Genomic DNA, 23,253 nt, shown 5'->3' with positions numbered 1-23,253 from the left:
GGATAAATATAGATCTCAACCACTACAGAAATTTGGCCAGGATTCCAAGGGGTGTGTGTGTAAGGGGCAGTGCTGATGGGGCCATTCTGACATGTGGGAGAGAAAAAAGGTTTCTTTATATCCAAGGCCCTCTTTGGTGGGCGGGAGGAGCCAAGCAGGAGCCTGGCCTCTAAAATGAATAATCCATATTTAAGGGGCTGGTGGATTGACACAAATAAGGAATATTATATGTGGCTTAGTGTGGGGCAGGGGAGGTCTTTCCTGACACCTTAGATCCTTTTGCATGAGATCAGCCTTATGAAAAAAGAAAGTTATTCTTGGCCAACTCCCCTCACCCCCAACTCCCACCCAGGCCCCACCCCCTGCATGCACTGATATCCAGCTCTCAACTGAGAAGGACACAACTGAAGACTGCCATTGGGCCCATAGTAGCTCAGGCGCTAGAGAAGGGCAGGGAGTGGGAAGACGTGAAGCTGCGGGGGGGGCGAGTCACTCATCCTTGTGACCCAGAATATCTCCCCCTCCCTGTAATGATGAGCTTGCTTTTCCATAAGGGCTTTCCTTTGATTCAGAGAAGGGGCCAACCAATGAGAGAGGGGCATGTTAGATTATTTTGGGGAAGGGCTCATGCCAGGAGGGTTCACTTTTACTAGGCGCCAAGTAGCCCCAGCAACCAGTGTCTCCTGTACCAGCAGCAGCTCCGGAGCTCTCCCCCACTCGCCTGCCTCTGCCGCACCTCTGCCCACTGCACAGCCATGAGAAGGCAGCTCCGGTCCAGAAGGGCTCCGGCCTTGCCTTACGGTTATCGCTACAGACTTGTGAGTCCCGGGAAGCAGAATATTTTTGCTGTCCCTTTAGAATGGGGTGGGTGGGGGGTGTGTAGGTCATGACTCACGGCTGCTTCTCTTTAGGATGGGCAGAAACAGTGAAGTTTAAGGAAGCCCAGGGTTTCAAGCGTGAGCAGTGACTCCCGGGACCCCACTGCACCCTGAGTGGCTAGACTGAAGGAGGAAGCCCTTCTCCTGTGCAACAAAGATAAGGGACAGGGGAGATGCCAGAGAATGAAGGCGTCTTCTACAATGTTTTCGTGGGAGTCTAGGATTTGAACAGACCTTTTGGAGTCTGGGAGTAGAGGTTTCATTCCAATAGCAAGAAATGGAGCCAAGAGAGAAGGGAAGGGAAAGAGGAAAGGAAAGGCATTTGCCTACCCAGTTGTCTCAGTCCCTTTGGGTGGGAGCTTCTGAGGAACCCAGCTACTCTTTTTCTAAAGCTGAAATTCCAAGCTATAGCTAAAATCCTGGAATACTAGGTAGAAGCTTGGAGCAGTCCTAGACATCGTTTCTCTAGAATCCCTCATCACGTAAGGAGACTGCTGTGGCTCAGGGCACGGGAGGTCCTGGCCATTTACTGGAGAAGCTGAAGTGAGAATGCAGGTTTCCTCACTTCTCATCCTATGCTCTTTCATATTTGCAGCATGCAACTCCCTAACCCTCCAGCACCCATGGCCTTCCTGCCTGCCACCCCACCCTGCCCAACACTCACACACCCCACCTGCAATGTCACCATTTATCTCCAGGGTGCATTAAAATTTTCTTTGAACCCAAAGTTTCCTTGCATTTACTTTGCTAGAAATCATGAGTATATGCCACATGCAGTGTTTTTTTTTTTTTTTTTTTGCTGAGAAGTATATTCTGAAATCTCCTCCAGAGAGGGCTGTGGAGAGCCTCAGGAAGAAACAAAGCTTAATCCATTTTTCTTGGGGAATGGCCACTCCCCAATCAAGGAGCTAACTGGAGACTCTCAACAGCCTGCAGAGGAAGACACAAATCTAACCCCATACCAACCTGTGGAGGGCTTCTCATAACTTTCTAGCCATGGTTTGTAGAATCTCTCTTTTGACGTTCCCCAAAGTCCCTTCCAGTTCTCAGAGCAGTCATAGTCTGTAGGGCATACAAAGTCATTCCTTATTTGGATTCTTTTCTCTATAATGCTGCTAAAGTGTTGTGTACAAGTTTAATTATCTGCCCCTCGTTTTGGATTTTAAATGCATCAGGGGATCTTGCTTTATTGGGAACACTTGATCACGTTTACAAAGAGAGGATTTGATGCAGTGAATAACTGTGTGCTAATGTCTCTTTCAAAATTAATCAACCATTCGAATGTTTACAGGGTGTCACTCAATGCAGGGCACAAATTTATCTTCCAGGTCATACTGTTTGTTTATGTATTTGTTTATATGTTTATATATTTAGAGTGCTCAAAATGGAGCCATGTTCTGCCCTTCAGACTCTTTCCTTTTAGGGCAACACCACGGCCCCAGCACACACTCACTCTTCCATCTCTGCACACTCACACACACTATCACAGGAGGTCAGTGCCACTTTAGGAAACAGACAAAAACAGGCCCTCTCATTACAAAAGTGTTCCCTACTGGGTTCCATGAAACACTGAGCTGCCCCCAAAGCGCCCCTCTTGTACAGTGTGAGGTTCTCCTATACATGGAAGCTGGGGCAAGGGGGAAAGATATTTGCAGTTCCTGAAGCCCAGGCAGTGTGAGAGCTGTGGGGAAATTAGCTCTGAGAAGGTTAATTCTTCCCGGGAGGGTAAAGCTTTAATGACAAGCCATCTTTAATGGGATTATCGTGAGAGCTCATATCTACAAATAAGATCAGGCAGAGGCCAAAGCCAGCTGCCTCCTCTGTGGAGCAGGGGTGGAGGGCAGGCAAAACAGGCGACTAGGAGAGGAAAGGAGATTTTCCCGAAAATATAAAGGGAATAGAAACTCCTTCACCTTGAAATGTTATACTTCAAATTCTCTGAGATTTTCAGTTAGATCAGATTCTCTGGAGGCCAGGATGACTGACTACCCACTACAGTCCGGATGAGTGCCTAGGCGAGGGCATGGTTCAGGAGTTTTCAGTCAGGCAGTTATCACTGATGTTTGTTCGGTGCCCACTGGTTACCTAGCTGCAGGCTCCATGCTGTGGAGGGTCATCAAGGAGTTAGAAAATACGGCCCCGTCCCACCCACCCCCACCCCAGGTGCTCAGAATGTAATTCTGGAGGTCAAATAGGTACCTATGTTCACACACAAGTGAAAGAGATTCAAGAACATGTATTAATCCATTCAACATTGAGTGATGGGGGGTTATTTTCCTAAGCCTTATCCCATGAGTCCTTGTCAGAGTTAGAAATCTCCAGTTGTGAGCACCTTCAGCCTCTTGGGAACACAGAATCTAACATATTGCTGTGCTCTGTCAATCTGCTCAACCACCTCTCAGCTTTTGCGCTCAAAGTGGTAGGAGAGAAACATCATTGTCAGGGATATTGCGAGACATGGGTTCAGAGACTGTCTGCTCTATCGTTGAACTAGCTGCGTGATTCTGGCTACATCCTGTTGCCTCTCTGGGCCGCACGTGGACAAGTGACTCTTCAAGGCCCCTGTCAGGTCTGATACACATGTGACATAAGACTGTACCTTTGAAGAAATTAGAGAGCAATTCAAGAGAGCTTGTAATCAAGAGCTAGACAGCACTGGGCAGACTGAATGCTGAGAGTAGAGCCTTGTCGTTCTGTATCACTTTTACGGATCCTGAACAATCTAGCTCTCTGGCCCGCCCCGCCCCCCACGTCAGCCCTTTCAGCCGAGTGTCCTCTAAATGGCCTTTGAGGAATCAGGCAGGGAGAGGGCGGCACGGAGCCCCTGGCCTCTATCACTGGATACATCCCCCCAACAGGTGCACAGGCCCTGCCGCTCTTCAGATTTGGACAGCACAGAGAAGGGAGGGTGGCCTCATTTTCTGCTGCTGCAATGAGCCTTGGCAGACCCACAAAGAGCAGAGATCCAACTCGCCAGCCTGTGGCTGGGAGGCATTTGAAATACCATTTGGTGAAGTCTGGGTTTTTCTCTTTTTTGTTTAATTTTCTTAGAACCACTTGGAGAAGATTACAGTTTCACATCTCAAGTAATGGCTGCAATCAGTCAATCAACAAATATGTGCTGAGCATTTCCTACGTGCCCAGATTTCTGCCAAGGGTACGGGCTTGGGGGTGGGGAAGACGAAGGAAATATCAGTTGCCATCCCAGCACTCAGGTGGCCCGTCCAACTTGCTTCTGGCAGGCAGAGGTTCCAGCGTGGGCAGTAGTCAGAGAAGCAGCAAAGAACTGCACCCCCAATCTCTTGTTTCTGTGGGGAAGACAGTCTAAGTTTTGAGGAGGGGTACAGCAGCTGGCTTTTCCTCCTGATGTCTATTCCAAGCTATTTTTAGCCACAACTTAGGATGGTGAGGGTGAGCAGCTGAAAGCATCCAGAGTGTTAGGACAAAGCTGCCTTGGACTGAGAATGTGCCATCACAGACACAAGTGTCTAAAACTCTTCCATCCTCCAGTGTTGAGCTCAGTCTGCCCTGACAGGCCAAAGTTAACAGGAAGCCATGGCCCCAGGACAGAGTAATGACATGAACAGTCCTAGGGGAACAACCGAAATGCCTGCAGCTGAGAATAACACTTGCACCTCTATGGAAAGAATATTGGGTCAAAATGGGTCATAGAAATAATATTTCCTGCAAGAGAGAAAGAAATCTGCCTCTTGTAACAACAGGTATGTTTCTGGGTAAGTGGACATCTGAAGCATCTCCAAATATTGAGTTGTTTTTCATTTATTTTGGCTGGTGGGATGTGCCATGGGAAATTTTCTTTTCCAAAAAAAGGGGTTGTGTGTTGTCACTGTTTCAGGATGATCAGGATGAAGTGAACCAGAACTACTTAGCGGATGAAGAGGAAGAAGCAGAAGAGGAGGCTAGGGTGATGGTGGTACCTGATTTGGAGGAGGAGGAGGAAGAAGAGGAGGAGAAAGAAGAGGAGGAGAAGGAGGAGGAAGATAGTCACAGTCAGGAAACAGACAGTGCCTGGTGGCGGAAACTGCAGATTGTCAATGAATACCTGTGGGATCCGGAGAAAAGGACATCTCTGGCCCGAACAGGTCAGAGTTGGAGTAAGTCCCAGTGGTCCCAATGCCCCAGTCGGGTGTCCTTTGCTTTCGGCTTGGCGTCCAGGACTCCTTTACCACACGTTGGATGGGCTTGTCTGCAAACTTCTCTTAGCTCTTCACGTAACCGGATCAACGCCTAGGGAAATAATGGGCAGATCTCATCAGAACAAACTCCAAGTGGGTGAACAGACGATTGTGTAGCTGAAATCCACTGGGCTCAACAGCATTTTGTAATGCAGAAAGACAGTAAGAATGAGTTGAAAAAGCACAGGTTTTATGGAAGCCCCAGCCCTGTCATTTTCTCTCTGTAACTTTGGGCTCATCATTTATCCTCTCTGAGCCTCAGTTTCCTCACCTGATAAACAAGGGAAGCAGTATCTCCCTTTCCGTCTCACAGGAGCAGCCTGAGACTCTGGTAAGATATGAACATGGTAAAACCGAAAGTATTACGCAGAAGACTATTCCTAGGATACGAGACTCAGGTCCCTACTAACCTGACCAAGGGTTTGTAGAGTCTCATCAGTTCACCCCGTAACGTCAGAGAAGGATAGCCAGGGCTGCCGCTGGCCCCAGGTTGTGGGTGCTCTACGGCTCCAGGGTGTTTAGAGAGAAATAGGTTAAAGGGATCATTTCTAGTGATTTAAGCCCAAGCTCCTGTTTTTCTTGATCCATGGCACAACTGCGGTCCATCTGCAGCCACCACTGTCACTTCACAGCTTCCCCAGCACTCCTCTCCCAGGGTCCCTCCTACTCACCTCTTGAACTCTTAATGCTGATGCTTCTCAGGAGATTTAGCTTATGGTAAAATTCACACTCGCCACACTCTCTGCACATCCCAGGAAAAGAGCAGCTGCTGGTCTGAACTCAGTTACCCCATGGAAGAAAAAACAGCTAAGTCTATGGATGAAATAAGAGTCCCCCAGTGCCAAGAGTCTACATTGCTGAAGTCGACGTTCGTGCCTTCTAAAGGCCCCTTTAACTGAGAATTCTCTCCTTTGTAGCTGATGTTTCTAATTCAGCTCAGTCAGGGTGAAACGGCCAGCCCCGCTTCCTGGAATTGGGAATAGCAGGTGTGGGGCTCTGAACAACACCCACCTCCCTTCACCCCTCTTCAGTTCCCAACCCCACCCCTGCCCATCCCTCAAACTCTCAACTCTCGACTGGAACAAATGTACCTTTCAAGGAACATTCCAACATTCTGGAAGCTGCAGACAAATGCAGGACACTCACTGGGGCTCCAAAGCGGGCACAGCTGTCTCTGGCTTGCCTAAAGAGGACTGAAAAAACAGGCCTTGTGAAATCCAAGTGTGGTTCTGGGAGAGGAAGCCCCGCGTTAACCCTTAAACAGCCATTGGAATTTAACCAGATGAGCTGATCCAAATTGTGCCTGCGGAGAAGAATCCATAAGCCAATACGTGGGGACAAGGGAGGAAGGTTCGAGTGTCCAGGGGAGATGTGCCAGTGGGGACACTGCATATCCAGGCCTCTGGGAAGTGGGTCTCAGAAGGCTAACCCTGGGCAAAGGGCAAATAGTGATGTTAATGCCCAGATCACCACATGCCTTGCTGTCCTCTTGCTTGAGAACTAGGTGCCAATTAAGCACTTACTAACCCTGTCCAGCCTGGACATCAACATGACAGACATATTCACCCAGCCTGTTATTATATTCTGGGCTTTTCCTCTTATAGCTGGGCAACCTCTATTCATAGGAGCTATATGTTATTTTATTGGGTACTGACCAGAGTCTATGAGGTAGTAATATTATTGTCCCCATTTTACAGATGCAGAAACTGAGGCTTAGAGAGGGTAAGTAACTTACCTAAAGTCACAGTTAATAAGTGGCAGGACTGGGACTCAAACCCAGGTTGGATGAACACTGGAGTTCCTTCTCTTGCCAGAACACCACACTGTCTTCATGAACTTTAGCAGTGAGCAAGGCCCTGATGGGTAAAGGACTCAGGACCTGATGGGGTGTTTTAGTGGAAGGACTGAAGAGTTGGGATTGAGGGTATCTTGTCTATTCAAGATATAATCGTCTATCCAAGCTTGGGTGGGGCATTCAGGGGTGAACCCTGGATTACCTAGAGGAGCAGCCCAAGTAAAATTTGGATATTTGGAGCAGAAAAGGTTGGAGGGATCAATGGGTTCAGGTGGGTACAGTGCTTGGTTTTGCCGGGGGTGGGGGTGGTACAGTGTAGCTGAGACAGCCTATCACAGGCTCCAGGGCACAGACTCTTGGGCAAAGCTGAGGGGACACATTGTTTGTGCCATTCTCCCATCTACAGCTTCCCAGCCACACATCCCCGGCAAGAAGGAAGATGTCTCCCAAGGAATGTACCTGTCTTCTATTGCTTTCCTTTCATCCATGAAACTGAGCCTTCTGGTCCCCCAGGATGGTTCCAGCTGTGGATGGGTTGCCAGGATGAGGACAGGGGTAGAGCAATGGAGAATGGAGGAGGAGGCAGAGGGCACAACCCATCAGGCCAGCCAGTGGGCAGCAGCCAAGTATCACAGGCACACAAGGTGCTGCTGTTTCTTCTCTGGGGACTCCAACTGAAGTGAGGTGTTTGTATTCCAGTCCCACTTTAGTGCATCTTAGAAAACATAAAGGTTCACCTCCAGTTAAATTCCTAAGGAATTTGTTTCTCCTTTTCCCGACTCCTTTTGGGGGCTGTTAATTTTATTCGGTTCATGGTTCAATTTAAAAATTGACATTTGGATTTGGTTTGGGGTACAGCAGAGTTAGGTAGTTTGTTCTGGTTTCCAGCTCATGATATGGTTCAAATCCATAGTTCTGACATCATGTTACTGCTGTGAGAAGAGTTAGATGCTATTTTCTGAGACGGCCCCAAAGAGGGGCATGCTTACTCACTCATTCTGTGCTGCCTAATCCCGGGACAAACCTGGTCCTGATCCAGCCCACAGAGGGAGAATTCACACAACTGTGCCTCTGGAAACCATGGCAATAATAATATTAACAGTGATGAAGACTGTCATATATAGAGCACTGAGTGTCTGCCAGCCTCTGTGCTATGCTATTTATATGCATCATTCAATGTTAAGAAGTCAGTACTATTATTATCCTCATTTTACAGATGAGGAAATTGAGGCCCAGAGAGGTAAATAGCATGTCTAACATCCAACAGCTAGGAAATGGTAGCATCAGCACAGGATGGAAGGAAAGGCTGAATTTCAAATATTGTTAGGGACACAGATCAGAATATGAGGGAAGTGCTAAACTTATCACCATTTTATCTGCTAGGAATTGGGGGGTGCCCAAAGGTTCTATAACTTGCCCAAGTGCACAGTTAGAGCTCACAGGTGGCAGGTATCAATAAGTACAGTTGCCCCCTCCTTCATTCCCCATCCTGTGTTAGTGTTCTTTTTGAAATCAGAGTCACTTAAACTTTTGCCAAACATGAATAAGATTTGAAGTACATAAAGTGAAACCTTGCTTTGCCTTCATTAGAGGCAAGTCCAATGGAAATGAAGCAAAAGTTTGAATTATGGGCTATGTGAAAAGAAATGCTGTTTTCATCACTTGCAAATATATATAATCACTGGAACCAGGTGGCTAGAACTCTTTAGGACACCTGCTTTAATGAATAGCAGAGAATGATTTGTACATAGGACATTGACCATAGCCCAGAGGACTCCCAAGCAATTTGCCCTCTGCAGTACTTTAAACTCTGTTCCCCTATAATCTAGTTCATGGTCATCATTTGCTCAGCAAGCCCTTCCATCGGAGATGCTGTAAAGGTAAAACTGCAATCAGACCTCTGACGCAATTCTCACCAATTTCAAATCGGTGAAATCTGAATAAGCAAGGACATACTGAATCTGGGGAATTACAAAAAAAGCCATGTCACGTGTTTGCGCTGGTTCTGATTCGTGAGTTCAAATGCAGACACAGGGCTTATTGGCCAGCACTGACCACCCTCATCTCTGATTTTTCTGCAGGCCTGATCTTAGTCATTTACTTCTTCTTCTATGCCTCCCTGGCTGCTGTGATCACCCTTTGCATGTACACGCTATTTCTGACCATCAGTCCTTACATGCCAACCTTCACTGAGAGGGTGAAGCCTCCTGGTGAGTGCCCAAATACCCTGAGCTGTCCGAACACCCTGGACAGAAATCTGCTTGCACGGCATGTTCAGCCTCAATTAACTTTGGCTTTTCCTGGTAATGACTTAGGGATTCAATTATTAGGAGTAAAAGTAAAATGGTACTTGGCAGATTATGGTCCTTTTCATTTTGATTGCCTGGGGTGGGGTTGGGGGGAATGGTTTCATGGGAATTGATACAAAAATTATCCCAAGAATGGGTTAATATATCCAAGACTTGTTTTCATTGCCAGGAGTTATGATCAGACCCTTCGCCCATAGCCTTAACTTCAACTTCAACGTTTCTGAACCTGACACTTGGCAGCATTATGTGATTAGTCTAAATGGCTTTCTCCAGGGTAAGTGCCTCTGAATGGTGAGAATATCTTTGGAAAGGTGAGGGGTGGGAACTCAAAAATCACTTGGCTCTGAAATCCCAGTCTTAACTAACACTGCCCATTCTGATTTTTCGTTACCTTGCATCCCCCTCAGCACCTGTAGATACAATCAAAACTACTGTGGTTTGTGATTGTATGTTGCCTTAAAGCATATAAAGCCAAAGATGGTAAGTTACATGTTTATATGAAAGCATATAAGCCAGTAAGGTGATAAATTCATTAGAACACAGAACTTGCTTTCTCTTCTGGAATACCCTAGAGCACCTAGTTATGTCCTGGACATATCCAGATGGCTCAATAATGATCAATTATAAAAGATAATTCGGGGGGGGGGGGGCAGGTGGTGATGAGAAAAGGAGAGTGTTCTCCAGAACTGGAAGACTCTTACCTCTTGTGTTTTCTCAAGGTGAGAGAATTCATTTCTTGGAGATGAGCCATCTTAAAGGATGATCCATCTTAAAAAGCCTTTATTTAAGTCTCTTTATTTAAATAGCAATCCAAAAGGGAGTTGGAGGACAAACCTCTGGGTGGCAGTCACTCCAACATTTTGATAGCCAGTGTTTTCAAGATGCCTATCTCTATAGTATTATCAGATAATGTTCTCAGGGGCAAGTGAAAACTGAGGCAGCAGCTTGGTTAAGGTTAAACATAGAGCCCACAGTCTCTGTATTTCTCCAGCTATCAAAGTAAATCCATGGGTTAACTACACCTATTATTTGTGGAGGAAAAGCCCGTCAGACGGGTTTGGTTGTCCTGGCCTGGCTGAAGCCAAGTGATGGGGGTGGCCTACAGAACAGGCAGTGAACGAAGAGGATTCTCTTACGTGATAGGAAGCCTTGTTTAAATGCATAAATGTTGTCACTGAACTTTAACCTTGCATCGCAGAGTCTATTGTCCTCATTTTACAAATGGGGGAATTGAGGCTCAGAAAGGGGAAGAAATCTGATCAAAGTCTTCCAGTAGCTGAACCAGTATTTCAATTTAAACCCTTGTTTCTGTTCTTGACACCCTTGCTACTCAAAGTGTGATTCAGGGACCAGCAACATCAGTATCACTTGGAGTTTGCTGGAAAGGGAGAATCTCAGGCCCTACCCAGACCTGCTGAATGAGGGTCTGTAGGTGGTCTTTACACCCTTTAAAGCTTAAGAAGTGCTGCTTTTCACAATTCTTTGCTGCTGCCATATGACCAGGAATTAGAAATTCAGCTTTGTATCAGTGTCATTTTGATTAAGTCTGAGATTCAGAATCCTCACCTGTAAAATGAGAGGAGCATGGTTCTTTTTGAATCCATGGAGTCCCATTTTTGACTCCCCAAAATGTTTTGGGCATCATAGCCAGCACAATATCTTCTCTTCTTTCAAAATGCTTGTGAGCTATTGCAAATGTACTATCAGAATCTCTGCTGAGGAAATTCCTCTGAGAAGAGAGAAGATGCAGAAATATCAATTCTGACCTGATGACAGAGGTGGGGAACATTAGGAAAAGCATTGGATTTTTTTAGTTCCTAAGTGTAGATAATATGCCCTGTTTAAAAGGAACACATCTCTGAAATAGACATCAGAGTATCAATTTCATTCCTGTGAGGACAGAGATTTTGCAATAAGGGGTCATGCCCATGTCACAGTATTTTTAAAGGAACACGCTCAAGAGAAACAACGAACACGTGATTAGAGTTTCTATTTAGAAAGTTATTTGAACATAGTTCTTATTCTTCAAAAAAAGATTAAAAAAAGAGAGAGATTAAAACAAAACCTTGAATTGAATGTAGATTTGTCAAAGGAAAAATAAAAGCTTAGCCATAACTAAGATTTAAAATTTACTAGAATAGATTTAAAATTCCCAGTTGCTTCTAATATCAAGCCCAAGTCACAGTCCGTCTAGATAAGGGCCCAGCAGTACCTTTGGAGTTTTACCTCTGGTGGCACAATCTCCTCTGAAAACTGAGCTACTTGGAACATAAATGCATGGAGGCTGGATCTAATAGGACTAATTGGATTTCATCATTGAGAACCAAACTGGGAATAATGTAGTCATTTCTAAAGCCCAGTTCTATGGCATCTAGTAGCCCAGTCAGCTCACAGATGGACCTTTTCAGCCCTCTCCCTGATACCTGTACCTTGAAAGTGAAAGTTGCTAAGTCGTGTCAGACTCTTTGCGACCCCATGGACCCCAGTCTGTGGAATCCTCCAGGCCAGAATACTGGAATGGGTAGCCTTTCCCTTCTCCAGGGGATCTTCCTAACCCAGGGATCAAACCCAGGTCTCCTGCATTGCAGGCAGATTCTTTACCAACTGAGCTATCAGGAAAGCCATGTGTACCTTGGGCACATGCTAAATTCCATGCAAGGGAAAGGGACACTAACTCTGAGTGCCTCGGGTCTCAGAAGACAAGACCTCACCCCTCAACCTCTCAGTGGAGACCCTACGTTTGTCATTGTTTCCTGTCTTTCAACCTAAGTTTCTATTTTTCAGTGCTAACTTCCCTCCATAAAGAATGAGCTGGTTTATTTCCTCCTCTTCTTCCTCCTGCTTCCTCCTGTTCCACAACATACAGTTTTCATGTTTTTGCATTGGATGCCTCTGATCAACCTCAAAGAGAGGTTTCCTAGACTGAACTTAAAGAGATATAACCCCTGTGTTCTGCCTCTATGTATATCCCATGCCTTGATATGACTCAGTCCTTCTTCCAAAATCTGCCTACTATGTGCCTCTTCCTCTCCCAGAGGTATTAATAGAAGAGGCAGCCCTCCACGTTTACAATTTACCATGTCAGAAAAGAAATAATGGAAAATAGAGAAGAGTTATAAAGCGACAAACATAATACAATCCAGAGACCGATATGGAAGAAGTTCCAAGAGAATGAGAAGCAAGGGGACAGGCAATCCAAGTGGGCTAGGGGGACTCGCCCAGAAGGCTTCTTGGGAGAGATGTTGTTGAAGGGCCTGGGGCCCCTGATGCCAGGTCACAGGGTCTAAGACAGACTGAGTGGGCTTTCAAAGGAGCACAAGTAAGCTGGGGAAAGGAAACCAGGGAGAACCACTGAAAACCTGGCCCTCTCTGCAGCACCTAACATGACCCTTTGCCACCCCCACATGCTTTAGGTTACAATGACAGTCTTCAAGAGGAAATGAATGTAGACTGTCCCCCAGGCCAGTACTTCATCCAAGACGGTGATGAGGATGAAGACAAGAAGGCCTGCCAATTTAAGCGCTCCTTCCTGAAGAACTGCTCTGGCCTGGAAGACCCAACTTTTGGCTACTCTACTGGACAGCCTTGCATCCTTCTAAAGATGAACCGGGTATATTGGCCCATGATACTCTGGCGATGAAAAGTGGATGAGTTGGGTAGGAAGGCCCTGGCCACTCCATGTCTCTTGGGTTCTGTCTTTATACACTGTTAAGCTTGGCCATTTTTACCAAGAGCATCAGTAATACAAACAACTGGATAAACCTACCAAGTAATAATTCCTTTTCTCCCTGAACACTTTCTATTTGGATTCTTCTCCAGCACCCCTGAACCTGCCCTTGGATGCCTGTATCAGGAATGAGATCTTGAGCTGTTTGGCACAGGAGACTGACATGAAGGTGGTGTGGGGGGCAATTCTTATATTACAAGAAATGCATTTTCCTCCTCTCCTGCCATGCCTTGGGGTGGCAGAGCCTTATTAGGCATGCTCTCCTCTTGACACCAGTACATTCTTTACACCTTCAAGATAATCTTGCTGCGGTTACCATTGTATGAATATCAGCCACAAATAAAACAAGGAGTAAGCTGAGCTGTGTAGCTTTGAAGATATTTTGCATCTTCTACTTTCTGTAACATTTCTGAGAGGACAAATAGATCAAGGTTGTGCCTAAAGAAGTGATGACTCTAGGGGGATTTAGAAAAGCCCTACTTTTTTACTGTCAAACCTGTTAATTTTTTTTCTTTTGCTAGATTGTTGGCTTTCGTCCTGAGCGTGGAGACCCTGTGAAGGTTTCCTGCAAAGTTCAGGTAAAGTGCCCTTTTGAATAAGTACTGTTAGCACACCTGTTTCGTGCAAAAAGATGGGTCATCTCTTCCAAGGGCTTTACCATGGACGGTTGGCTAAGGGTCAGGGAAAGGGTTAATCTTTTCATAACTACGCCTCCATTTATACCTTCAGTCCTCCCTGTTTCCAGAAAGCATTCCATTCATGTGTATTCGTGTGTGTGTGTGTGTGTGTGTGTGTGTGTGTGCTGATTTATACCTGTGAAAGCCAAGGACTGAACCTCAGCTAAGGGCCACAGCTGGGAACAACAATGTGCCAAGTCATTAATTGGGATTCTGTTTACACTTTTGCTTTTAGCTCTAATTACTTGTTTCTTTGAACTAAACAAGCGGCTTTCATTAGAGTCATTAGTCCCTGGTTTTAAAACTGAATTTCACTTTTTGCAGCAATGACCAGTGGCACTGGGTGTTGCAATAACAAATGACTACAAAGGAAGCATAAACAGAACTCCATTAATATGCTAACTAACTGTCCTTCAAGGGGCCATTAACTCCTATCTCATCTGGGCCAATTAGCTCCCTTGTAGGAAAAAGCCCTAGATCTTGGGTTTGCTTCTTAAACTGGCAGTAGCTGCCTCCTGTTTGCTAACAGCCACTGTACCCCCAGTCCTGGGCAGCTGTCTTACAAATAAGTGAAACCAGGGAATCCCATTCTCAGTAGCAGAAATGCCACTCAAAACTGCAGTCTTGATGGTGGCAGATCAGAAAGCAACAAAAGGTGGCATTTATTCAGCAGTAGTTCACGTTCATGGAGAAGGCAACGACACCCCACTCCAGTACTCTTGCCTGGAAAATCCCATGGACTGAGGAGCCTGGTAGGCTGCAGTCCATGGGGTCGCTAAGAGTCGGACACGACTGAGCGACTTCACTTTCACTTCTCACTTTCATGCGTTGGAGAAGGAAATGGCAGCCCACTCCAGTGTTCTTGCCTGGAGAATCCCAGGGACGGGGGAGCCTGGTGGGCTGCCATCTATGGGGTCGCACAGAGTCGGACACAACTGAAGCGACTTAGCAGCAGCAGTTCACATTCAACAAGAATGTATGAATCACTTATTAAATACCAGGTACTCTGCTGGGTGCTGGGAGTGCCAAGATAAATATGAATCTGTCTCTGAAATCAAGGCAGTCAAGTAATACAGATGCAGTGGAGACATAAAGGAAGGAAAGGTTAGTTCCACATGGGAGGTGATGACACTGAAGATGAGCTTTGAAAGATCAGGCCGTGCTTGCCCAGTGACCAAGGTAGGAAGGACATTCATTCTGTTCACATATATGTGAACATGTATAAACATACACACATGAGAGGTGTGACTACAAACGGTGGAATTGATTCCACACACCATTCACCAAAAATAAATTTCATTACTTTTTAGAATACATAAATAAACCATGAAGATGAACTCAGTCTTAAACTAGCATAGTAATTAGATTGAGTCCTGCTTAGAGTTCCCTCGGAGAAGGCAATGGCACCCCACTCCAGTACTCTTGCCTGGAAAATCCCATGGACGGAGGAGCCTGGTGGGCTGTAGTCCATGGGGTCACACAGAGTCGGACACGACTGAAGTGACTTAGCATAGCATAGCATAGCATAGAGTTCCCTAAGGAGATTGAACCAGTCAATCCTAAGGGAAATCAGTCCTGAATATTCATTGGAAGGAATGATGCTGAAGCTGAAACTCTAATACTTTGGCCACCTGATAGGAAGAACTGACTCACTGGAAAAGACCCTGATGCTGGGAAAGATTGAAGGTGGGAGGAGAAGCGGACAACAGAGGATGAGATGGTTGGATGGTATCACCAACTTGATGGCTATGAGTTTGAGCAAGCTCTGGGAGTTGGTGATGGACAGGGAAGCCTGGTGTGCTGCAGTCCATGGGGTCACAAAGAATCAGACATGACTGATGACTGAAATGAACTGAGAGTTCCCTAGTGGAAGTCATTCATTTTTCAGCTTACATCGAACCTTGCTGAGAACTGTCTTTTTAAAAAAAATTGAGTCATTATACATTCTATAATAATCAATACTGGTCAAATCCACACCCACTTGTGGAAGTCAAGCAGGATGAAGTAATTACTAGAATAAATTAAGGAGAGTTCAGTTTATAATAAGCCATTATAGTATATTGATAGAAGTAATCACACGACCCGAGTGAGTGATTTGCTAGTAGTGATTCACTATTTGTCTCTTACCTCCAGACCTCAGCTATCTAGGGCAAACCTAATGCATGGGCAGAAAGCCCTGCCTGACATACTATGATGAGGGTCAGTTCAGTTCACTTGCTCAGTCGTGTCTGACTCTCTGTGACCCCATGTGAAACATGCCAGGCCTCCCTGTCCATCACCAACTCCTGGAGCTTACTCAAACTCATGTCCATCAAGTTGGTGATGCCATCCAACCATCTCATCCTCTGTCGTCCCCTTCTCCTGCTTTCAATCTTTCCCAGCATCAGGGTCATTTCCAGAGTCAGTTCTTCACATCAGTTGGCCAAAGTATTGGAGTTTCAGCTTCAGCATCAATCCTTCCAATGAATATTCAGGACTGATTTCCTTTAGGATGGACTGGTTGGATCTCCTTGCAGTCCAAGGGACTCTCAAGAGTCTCCTAACACCACAATTCAAAAGCATCAGTTCTTCGGTGCTCAGCTTTCTTCATGGTCCAACTCTCAACATCTGTACATGACTACTAGAAAAACCATAGCTTTGACCAGACGGACCTTTGTTGGCAAAGTAATGTCTCTGCTTTTTAATATGCTATCTAGGTCGGTCATAGGTTTTCTTCCAAGGAGCAAGCATCTTTTAATTTCATGGCTGCAGTCACCATCTGCAGTGATTTCGGAGCCTAAGAAAATAAAGTCTCTCACTATTTCCATTGTTTCCCCATCTATTTACCATGAAGTGATGAGACCGGATGCCATGATCTTAGTTTTCTGAATGTTGAGTTTTAAGACAACTTGTTCACTCGCCTCTTTCACTTTCATCAAGAGGCTCTTTAGTTCTTGTTCGCTTTCTGCCATATGGGTGGTGTCATCTGAATATCTGAGGTTATTGATATTTCTCCCGGCAACCTTGATTCCAGCTTGTGCTTTATCCAGCCCAGAATTTCACATGATGTACTCTACACAGAAGTTAAATGAGGGTGGACTTGTTTATTTAGTCATTCCCCCTTTGCTTATCCTCCTGACCCCACCCCCTGTAATGAAGCCCCTCAGAGAATGTGGTCAGAGACACGCGTTTAGGTGAGCCACGTCCAGGCTGTGTCCCTGTGCACCTGGTTTGACCTCCATCAGAATCGAGCACACCACGTGCATGGTGTTGTAGAGTGGGATTTACAGAGCATGTTCTAATTTACACCTGCCTCGGCTCCAGAGTCCAAGGCTGGGTGCCAGGTCCAGTATGATTCTTTGCAGAGGGACTGGCATGGTAGGCCCTCTTGCCAGAGCAACACGAGGTACTGCAAGCCCTTTAGAGCCCCTCGGAGCCCTTCCGCCTGAGTCTCCTAGGAGCCAGCACAGAGCTACAGTGAGAACCTTCAGCCTTCCATGTCTGGGCCTTCTATTCAGAATTCTTTGAACTGCAAAGCCAAAGCCCAGTCTCTCCCTGGAAACACTCCTCTGGCAATAAGTCTGGCCTGAGCTATGCCTCACTCTGCTTTCCTGATCTTCCTGAGATGGACACACAGTGTTTCTACCTGGGCCTCAGGCCCCTTTAGCTCAGGCTCCAACTCAGGGACCCACCACCTGATACATACTTGCTTCTACTTACAGAGAGGTGATGAAAACGACATCCGATCCATCAATTACTACCCAGAGTCGGCTTCTTTTGACCTCCGCTACTACCCTTACTATGGCAAACTGACTCATGTAAGTCCGTACTCCCCTTTAGTCTTTGCTGTCAGAAAGGGCTCAGAGGCAGGGCTGACTGGGATCAATGAGAATCAGGGAGCAGCAGGTAGTAATAACAATGGGGTGAACAGCTGCTGGCCCAGACCCGGAGTTCACTCCACCAGTTTCTATCCCAACCACTCCTTGCCAAATCTGAAGGAATCTCAAACATGGTGTGGCCTCACTCCTTCAGTTTACAGATAGAAAAATGAGGGTTCAGAGAGAGGAAGTGACTTGCCCAAGGTCATACAGCCAATTAGTGGCAGAGCCAGGAGCAGACTAATCACTTAACCATTGCACTCAATGATGCCCAAATAATCAGGTTCCTTTTTCTCCTGCTTGGCGTCTTGGGGCAGTGAAGGCTTCAACACCAGCATGGAGACTTAATAAATACTAGTTCTGGTTTGATTCATGGTCTGATACCCAGAAAACCATATCATGCTGAGTTAGAACTGCTTCTCCCCAGAGGACAGTCAGACAACTGACATTGACTTATGAGAGAAACGTGTAATTTCCCCCAAGTCCCAGGGCAGAGAGAGCATCTCAGTTGCTTCAGCCACCTGTGACTTGGCATCATGGGATTTACACAGTTCCCTTTGTGGAGGTTATTCCATCCTGCACTGAGCATCCAATCACATCCATCCTGCTATCCTTCCCCACAACCCCGCCCCTCCTCCCACTTAGAATTCATTGTTCTTCCACCTACAGGTTAACTACACCTCCCCGCTGGTGGCAATGCACTTTACAGATGTAGTGAAGAACCAAGCGGTGCCTGTGCAGTGCCAACTGAAGGGCAAAGGCATCATAAATGACGTCATCAATGATCGTTTTGTGGGTAGGGTAATCTTTACTCTAAACATAGAAACCTAAGAACTTCGGGGGGCCACTCCCACCAGTTCTGTTTCTGTTTTATTTCATGTTACCCTGGTAGCACCTGAATTCTCTTCTTCAATCAGGACACAGCCAGATGGACACCTGAGACAGTAGACCATTTTTCCTTGCCTTTGACATATGTACAAAATGGCATTGTGGGAACTATTTGATTTTTAAAGGTAGTCTCTCCTGATGACAAATAGATTATATTTGTTTCCTTTTCCCCCACTTAAAACCAAAACCCATACTTGCTGCTAGAAGTCTCATCGTAGTGTAAACATAGTATCTGATAAAATTCACAGTAGCCATGAAGGACAATTTCTGTAATGATTATAAATTCATCATATTTTCTAAAAATGTGTTGTTTTTAGAGGTGAGATTCCTCCCAACCAGGCTGATAACTAACCCTTTTTGTTAACCTGCCTGGCAAGGTCCTGCCCTGAGAATCACCAAGCAGACCAATCCAGAATACACCTAGGGCCATCATGCCCAGGGAGTCTGTATCCAAGGCTGCTTGTGAAATAGGCTTTCCTGGGCAACTAAATACTGCTTCACCAACTGGGTTATCTCCAACTGGAACAGAAGTCACTGATAACTGGATGCTGTTCTGGGATAGAGCAGAACATAGACCTTCCCTATGACTTCTTTGGGGAGGTGAGGCCCAGTGCAACTGGGGAGAACACCTACCACATGGATGTGACTGTTATTAGATTCCTTGCTTTATGGTGTAGTCATCCAAAGGCAAATGTTCCTGCAGAAAGGTTGTCTCAGCTTCAGGCAAAGGAAAAGGCAAGGATGATCTCCACCACCGAATTCTTCTTGGGCTATTTGTCTGACAGTAGTGTGATGTTCTTTTGAGACCTCAGGGATGGATGTGTTGACCACCCTCACACCCTCTGCTACACCTTTGGGGATTGAAGTCAGGGTCTCCTGACTGATACATGGTAAGACAGAAATCTCCTGCCAGGCCACCCTATATTCAAGTCCCATTAGCCAGCTTTTCATTTTCTTAAAAAAAATGGTACGAGGCAGATGTTTATCCAGGTTGTGGATCAGCCAGGCTGCTTTGTCTTATCTTTGGCCATATGACCATTCCGCTGCTTGTCTCTACTAGGGGGAGGGCTGGGACCAGGAGAAAAAGAGAGTGTCAGAGAAGAGTATAGTGTCTCAGGGTCCAAAGCAAGCTTAAAGGCCACCTGGAAATATCCAGAGTCGGAATCTCCTCTACAATGTTTACCTTCTCCCAAAACAGGGAACTGACAGTTTGGTAGTGAAAACAAACAAGTAAAGAAGTAACTACAATATAGTGTGACAAGAGTTTTAATATTCGTATGTGGGAATGCTATGGGAACACGAGGAAAAATAACTCAAGCTGAGAAAGTAGCAGAGGAAGTTTCACATGCAACTGTGTTTGGGTAACTGTGAGCAGCTCATGTAACTTGAATGTAAAGGGCTCAGAGCAACGGCAGGGAGGGGCAGTGGACTGGGCTAGAAAGGCATACAGGTACTGAAAGAGGCCTTCGAGTTTCGTCCAGTAGGAGAAAAGGAGTCATTAAAGCATGTTATGGGCTTCCCAGGTGGCTCAGTAGTAAAGAATCCACCTGCTAAGCAGAAGACACGTAGGAGACACGGGTTCAATCCCTGGGTGGGGAAGATCCCCTGGAGAAGGAAATGGCAACCCACTCCAGTATTCTTGCCTGAAAAATTCCATGGACAGAGGAGCCTGGCGGGCTACAGTCCATGGGGTCACAAAGAGTCAGACACGACTGAGTGACTAAACAACAACAAACAAAACCATTTTATGCAGGGAAGCTTTGTGATCATACTTACTTTTCAGAAAGAGCACTTTGGCAGCCACATTGTGAAGGGTGCATTGCAGAGGGACAAGACTGGGGAATGGGCAGTGAGGGAGAAGGAATCAAGAATGACACTAAGGTTCTGAGCTTGGCAAGAACCCCTGGGATGGTGATACTGTCGATTAAGACTGGGAATACATGAGTGAAGCAGGAATGGAGAGGAAGATGTTGAGATCAATTCTGGACATTTTAGGCTTGTGATTTCTACTTGTCAGACACTGATGTGGAGCTGTAAATATAAGTGGGTTGGCGAAGAAGGAAATCTGAGAACAAAAGCAACATTTGCTTAAGTGAACTCTCTTAAGAAAGTCCACGGTATTTAATCATGGGAATTTGAGCCACTTATGTAAACATATCACAACAATCTGGTCTCTCAGGTACTGCTTCTCTCTTGGCTTATGGCAGAAAGGACTGCTGCTGCTCTTTGGAATCTCCTTCCCACACACCTTTCCAACTCTTAGTGACAGTAAAGGGGGGCTGACTGCTATTAACAAGTGATTCAAAGACATGCAACAGCAGACCTGTGGAAAACACAAAAAACAACGAAACTGTCTCCCCTCAACTCCTTTCCTTACCAAATTCGACTTTCAAAACTAACCTTTAAAAAGAAACCAACTTGAAGATAACAACTTGAAAACCTAACAATGAGCTCAAATGATCAAAGTCTCAAGATTTAGTAGTAACAGATAATAGAACAGTAGATCTGGAAAGGAACTTAGAGAGCGTTTAGTGCAAACAACCAGCATTGCATCTGACTCCAGGTCCAGTGCTCTTTCTACTCTGAGCTGCTGCTTACCAGGAAGTACCATCTTTTAAAAAATCAATGAATGATAGATATCCCAGACATTTTAAAACATATGTCAAATTTGAGTTAGAATAGTTAACATTTCACAGGAATTCAACTGGTGCTATATATTATACATAATACATTATCCTGTTAAATACGTTGACTATTAAACAGACAAGGAATTATGAATCTTTTGTCATACAGTATTTCTCATTCAACGGAATCCATCATTTCCACAGTTTGAAAGCAATATTGAATAGAAGGAGGATACTTGGGGATGTCAGCCAGGACATTTAAAAATAGCTTTATTATACAGAACTGGATATTATATTTATTACAACTGGATTCTAACAATTGAAGAAACTTCCAGTGGACTAATTTAAATAGTCCCCTAAATGGTGCTGTATCAGGATTTGATTTGTACACCATCTGTTGCACTGCGCTTGGTTTTAATTGATTGTCAATGAGAAATACTACTTCCAAATGCCTTCATGATTTTTGTCCATGCTAGACTTAGGATTTTTTACTTCTTAGCCCTTGAAATTATTATTCTAACGTTACCTTTCTTAGGCATTTGTTTGCTGGGAATCTTCATGTAGAAAACATTAATATTGTCTTGGGGAGATGTTGACAGCAATAAATTAAAATAAAAAAGGAGTGTATGATTTCCTCTTTCTAAACTGTACCACTGATTTCCCCACAGGAATATTGGGCAGACATGTGGGTGGAAAACTTGACAACTGACAGCCTATTAGTTTAAAACTGTTTTTTCTTCCCCTTCCCACCTTTTTTTCCTGACTCTTGGGATTCGGCCACAGGAGAATGAAACTAAAAGTTGTTCCATTTCTAAGCGTTTTTCCTTTTGCAACATTCATGCTCCAGTTTCTTGGAAGACTATTTTGTCAGAGTAAACTGCCTTTCTTCATCAAGGTTGAGTTTCTGGTATAAATTATTCTGTTTGTTTGCACAGGAGAAGAACGCGACGAGAAACTTTGAGGCAGGGAAAAGGAACAGAAATTCAAAGAGAAACTGCAAGTTAAGTGACTTCAGGGCACATCTGACCACAGACTGTCTCCCAGAGCAAATCTCTAGTGGTGATTGCAGCTAAAGACAGAAATATCTCCATTCCCTTGTTTGAGTCAGAGGCTAGGCTGCAGTAGGAACCCCTTCTTTCTTTGCAAGCTGCCCTGGGCTAAGGTCTACTAGGCAGATATGGTTTGACTGGGGGGCGGTCTATGATCCCAATGTATTTCCCCCATCTAGGTTCTGTGTTAGAGTCCTGTTTCCTTACTAACTTCAAACATGATAAAGCAGTTTAACCAAATCATGCAGAAGTGTGATTTACAGTGTGATTTTATCCAGGTAGAAAATAATTTTGGGTGTCTGTGTATGTACTGAGGGGTTTGAGGGGGGCTAGGATAGATGGAGGCAAAGGGCAAGGAAAATGGAGTTGAAATGCAGAACAGCCCTGCCTACTTCACACAGTTCTTTAGTTGTAGGCTAGGAAAGAAGAAAAGCTGATAGAGGGATCGAAAAGCTTTAAGAAGGATGTGGTAGGCTCTCAATCTGACAGCCCTGTATTCAAGATATACTTCTCTGCAGGCCCCTGATTAGCTGTAGCATCAGTTAGGATTCCAATAAGAAATAGACAGCATGTTGACAAAATAGAATAATTGGTAGAGGATTTATTTACAAAGAGATTAATTATAAATGTGTCAATGTAGGGAACCATAAAGAATAGCACAATAACCCAGGCTAGTTCAAGCTAAACTCTTAACCTTCCCTAGGCCCTAAGGGATGGGGTTAGGAAGTGGTTTCCAAAACCCAGAAGGACTGAGTAGGGTACAGCTGACCACCTTGAGAGAAGTGGTGACCTTGCTGGAGAACTAAGCTATCTCAAGGTGACCTAGTAGGTAGGGAAACAGGAGAATAAATACCTTGACTTGATCTTCCTCCCTCCTTCTGATCTCCTGCTGGTAATTCTCATTGCCCAAACCCAACCAAAATCAGAGGGCAAGTAAGCCCTCTGGTGTGGTCCATACAGGTCAGTCTCCCAAGGAAGAAGGCAGGGTGGAAAGGGGAGGGGGGACTACTTTTGGAGCGTCAAACACAAAACATCTAGTGCAGACACCAAGATTTTGAGATTCTGAGCACAGACTCCTGGGAGTCTGGTAGAGTGCTAGAACCATCTACTGAACCGACTCCAGTGACCAGGGCATTTTGTCTTCATGCATACTCTGCTCCACAGCTTTGGGGTCAGAGGCAGTAGGCTTTCCCATGATAGAAACTCTTTTCTCTGTTCTTTAATATTCATTCCCTTTTCCAATTTCCTCCTTC

At 45.2% G+C, this 23,253-nt stretch overlaps 1 protein-coding gene across 10 annotated transcripts in view; it reads left to right on the top strand.

Annotated features, from left to right (window-relative positions):
- Positions 1 to 455: 455 nt before the first annotated feature.
- ATP1B4 (ATPase Na+/K+ transporting family member beta 4) overlaps positions 456 to 23,253 on the top strand; it is a 47,106-nt gene continuing 24,308 nt past the window's right edge. For 2 of the 10 annotated variants that reach the window (XM_027534097.1, XM_027534101.1), the window contains exons 1-8: positions 480 to 818; positions 4,735 to 4,993; positions 8,951 to 9,079; positions 9,348 to 9,452; positions 12,592 to 12,788; positions 13,427 to 13,483; positions 17,284 to 17,379; positions 18,109 to 18,235. In XM_027534097.1, the coding sequence (XP_027389898.1) occupies positions 756 to 818; positions 4,735 to 4,993; positions 8,951 to 9,079; positions 9,348 to 9,452; positions 12,592 to 12,788; positions 13,427 to 13,483; positions 17,284 to 17,379; positions 18,109 to 18,235 (1,033 nt within the window). In that variant the 5' untranslated portion in view covers positions 480 to 755. Of the gene's footprint in view, positions 819 to 1,473; positions 4,601 to 4,734; positions 4,994 to 8,950; positions 9,080 to 9,347; positions 9,453 to 12,591; positions 12,789 to 13,426; positions 13,484 to 17,283; positions 17,380 to 18,108; positions 21,843 to 21,886; positions 22,241 to 23,253 lie in introns of those variants that run through there. The other 8 variants (XM_027534104.1, XM_027534102.1, XM_027534100.1 and 5 more) reach the window with 8 other exon arrangements.

This window comes from Bos indicus x Bos taurus, chromosome X (genome assembly GCF_003369695.1).
Source record: "Bos indicus x Bos taurus breed Angus x Brahman F1 hybrid chromosome X, Bos_hybrid_MaternalHap_v2.0, whole genome shotgun sequence".
Taxonomy (NCBI): Eukaryota; Metazoa; Chordata; class Mammalia; order Artiodactyla; family Bovidae; genus Bos; species Bos indicus x Bos taurus.
This window is presented reverse-complemented; position numbering and strand designations above follow the sequence as displayed.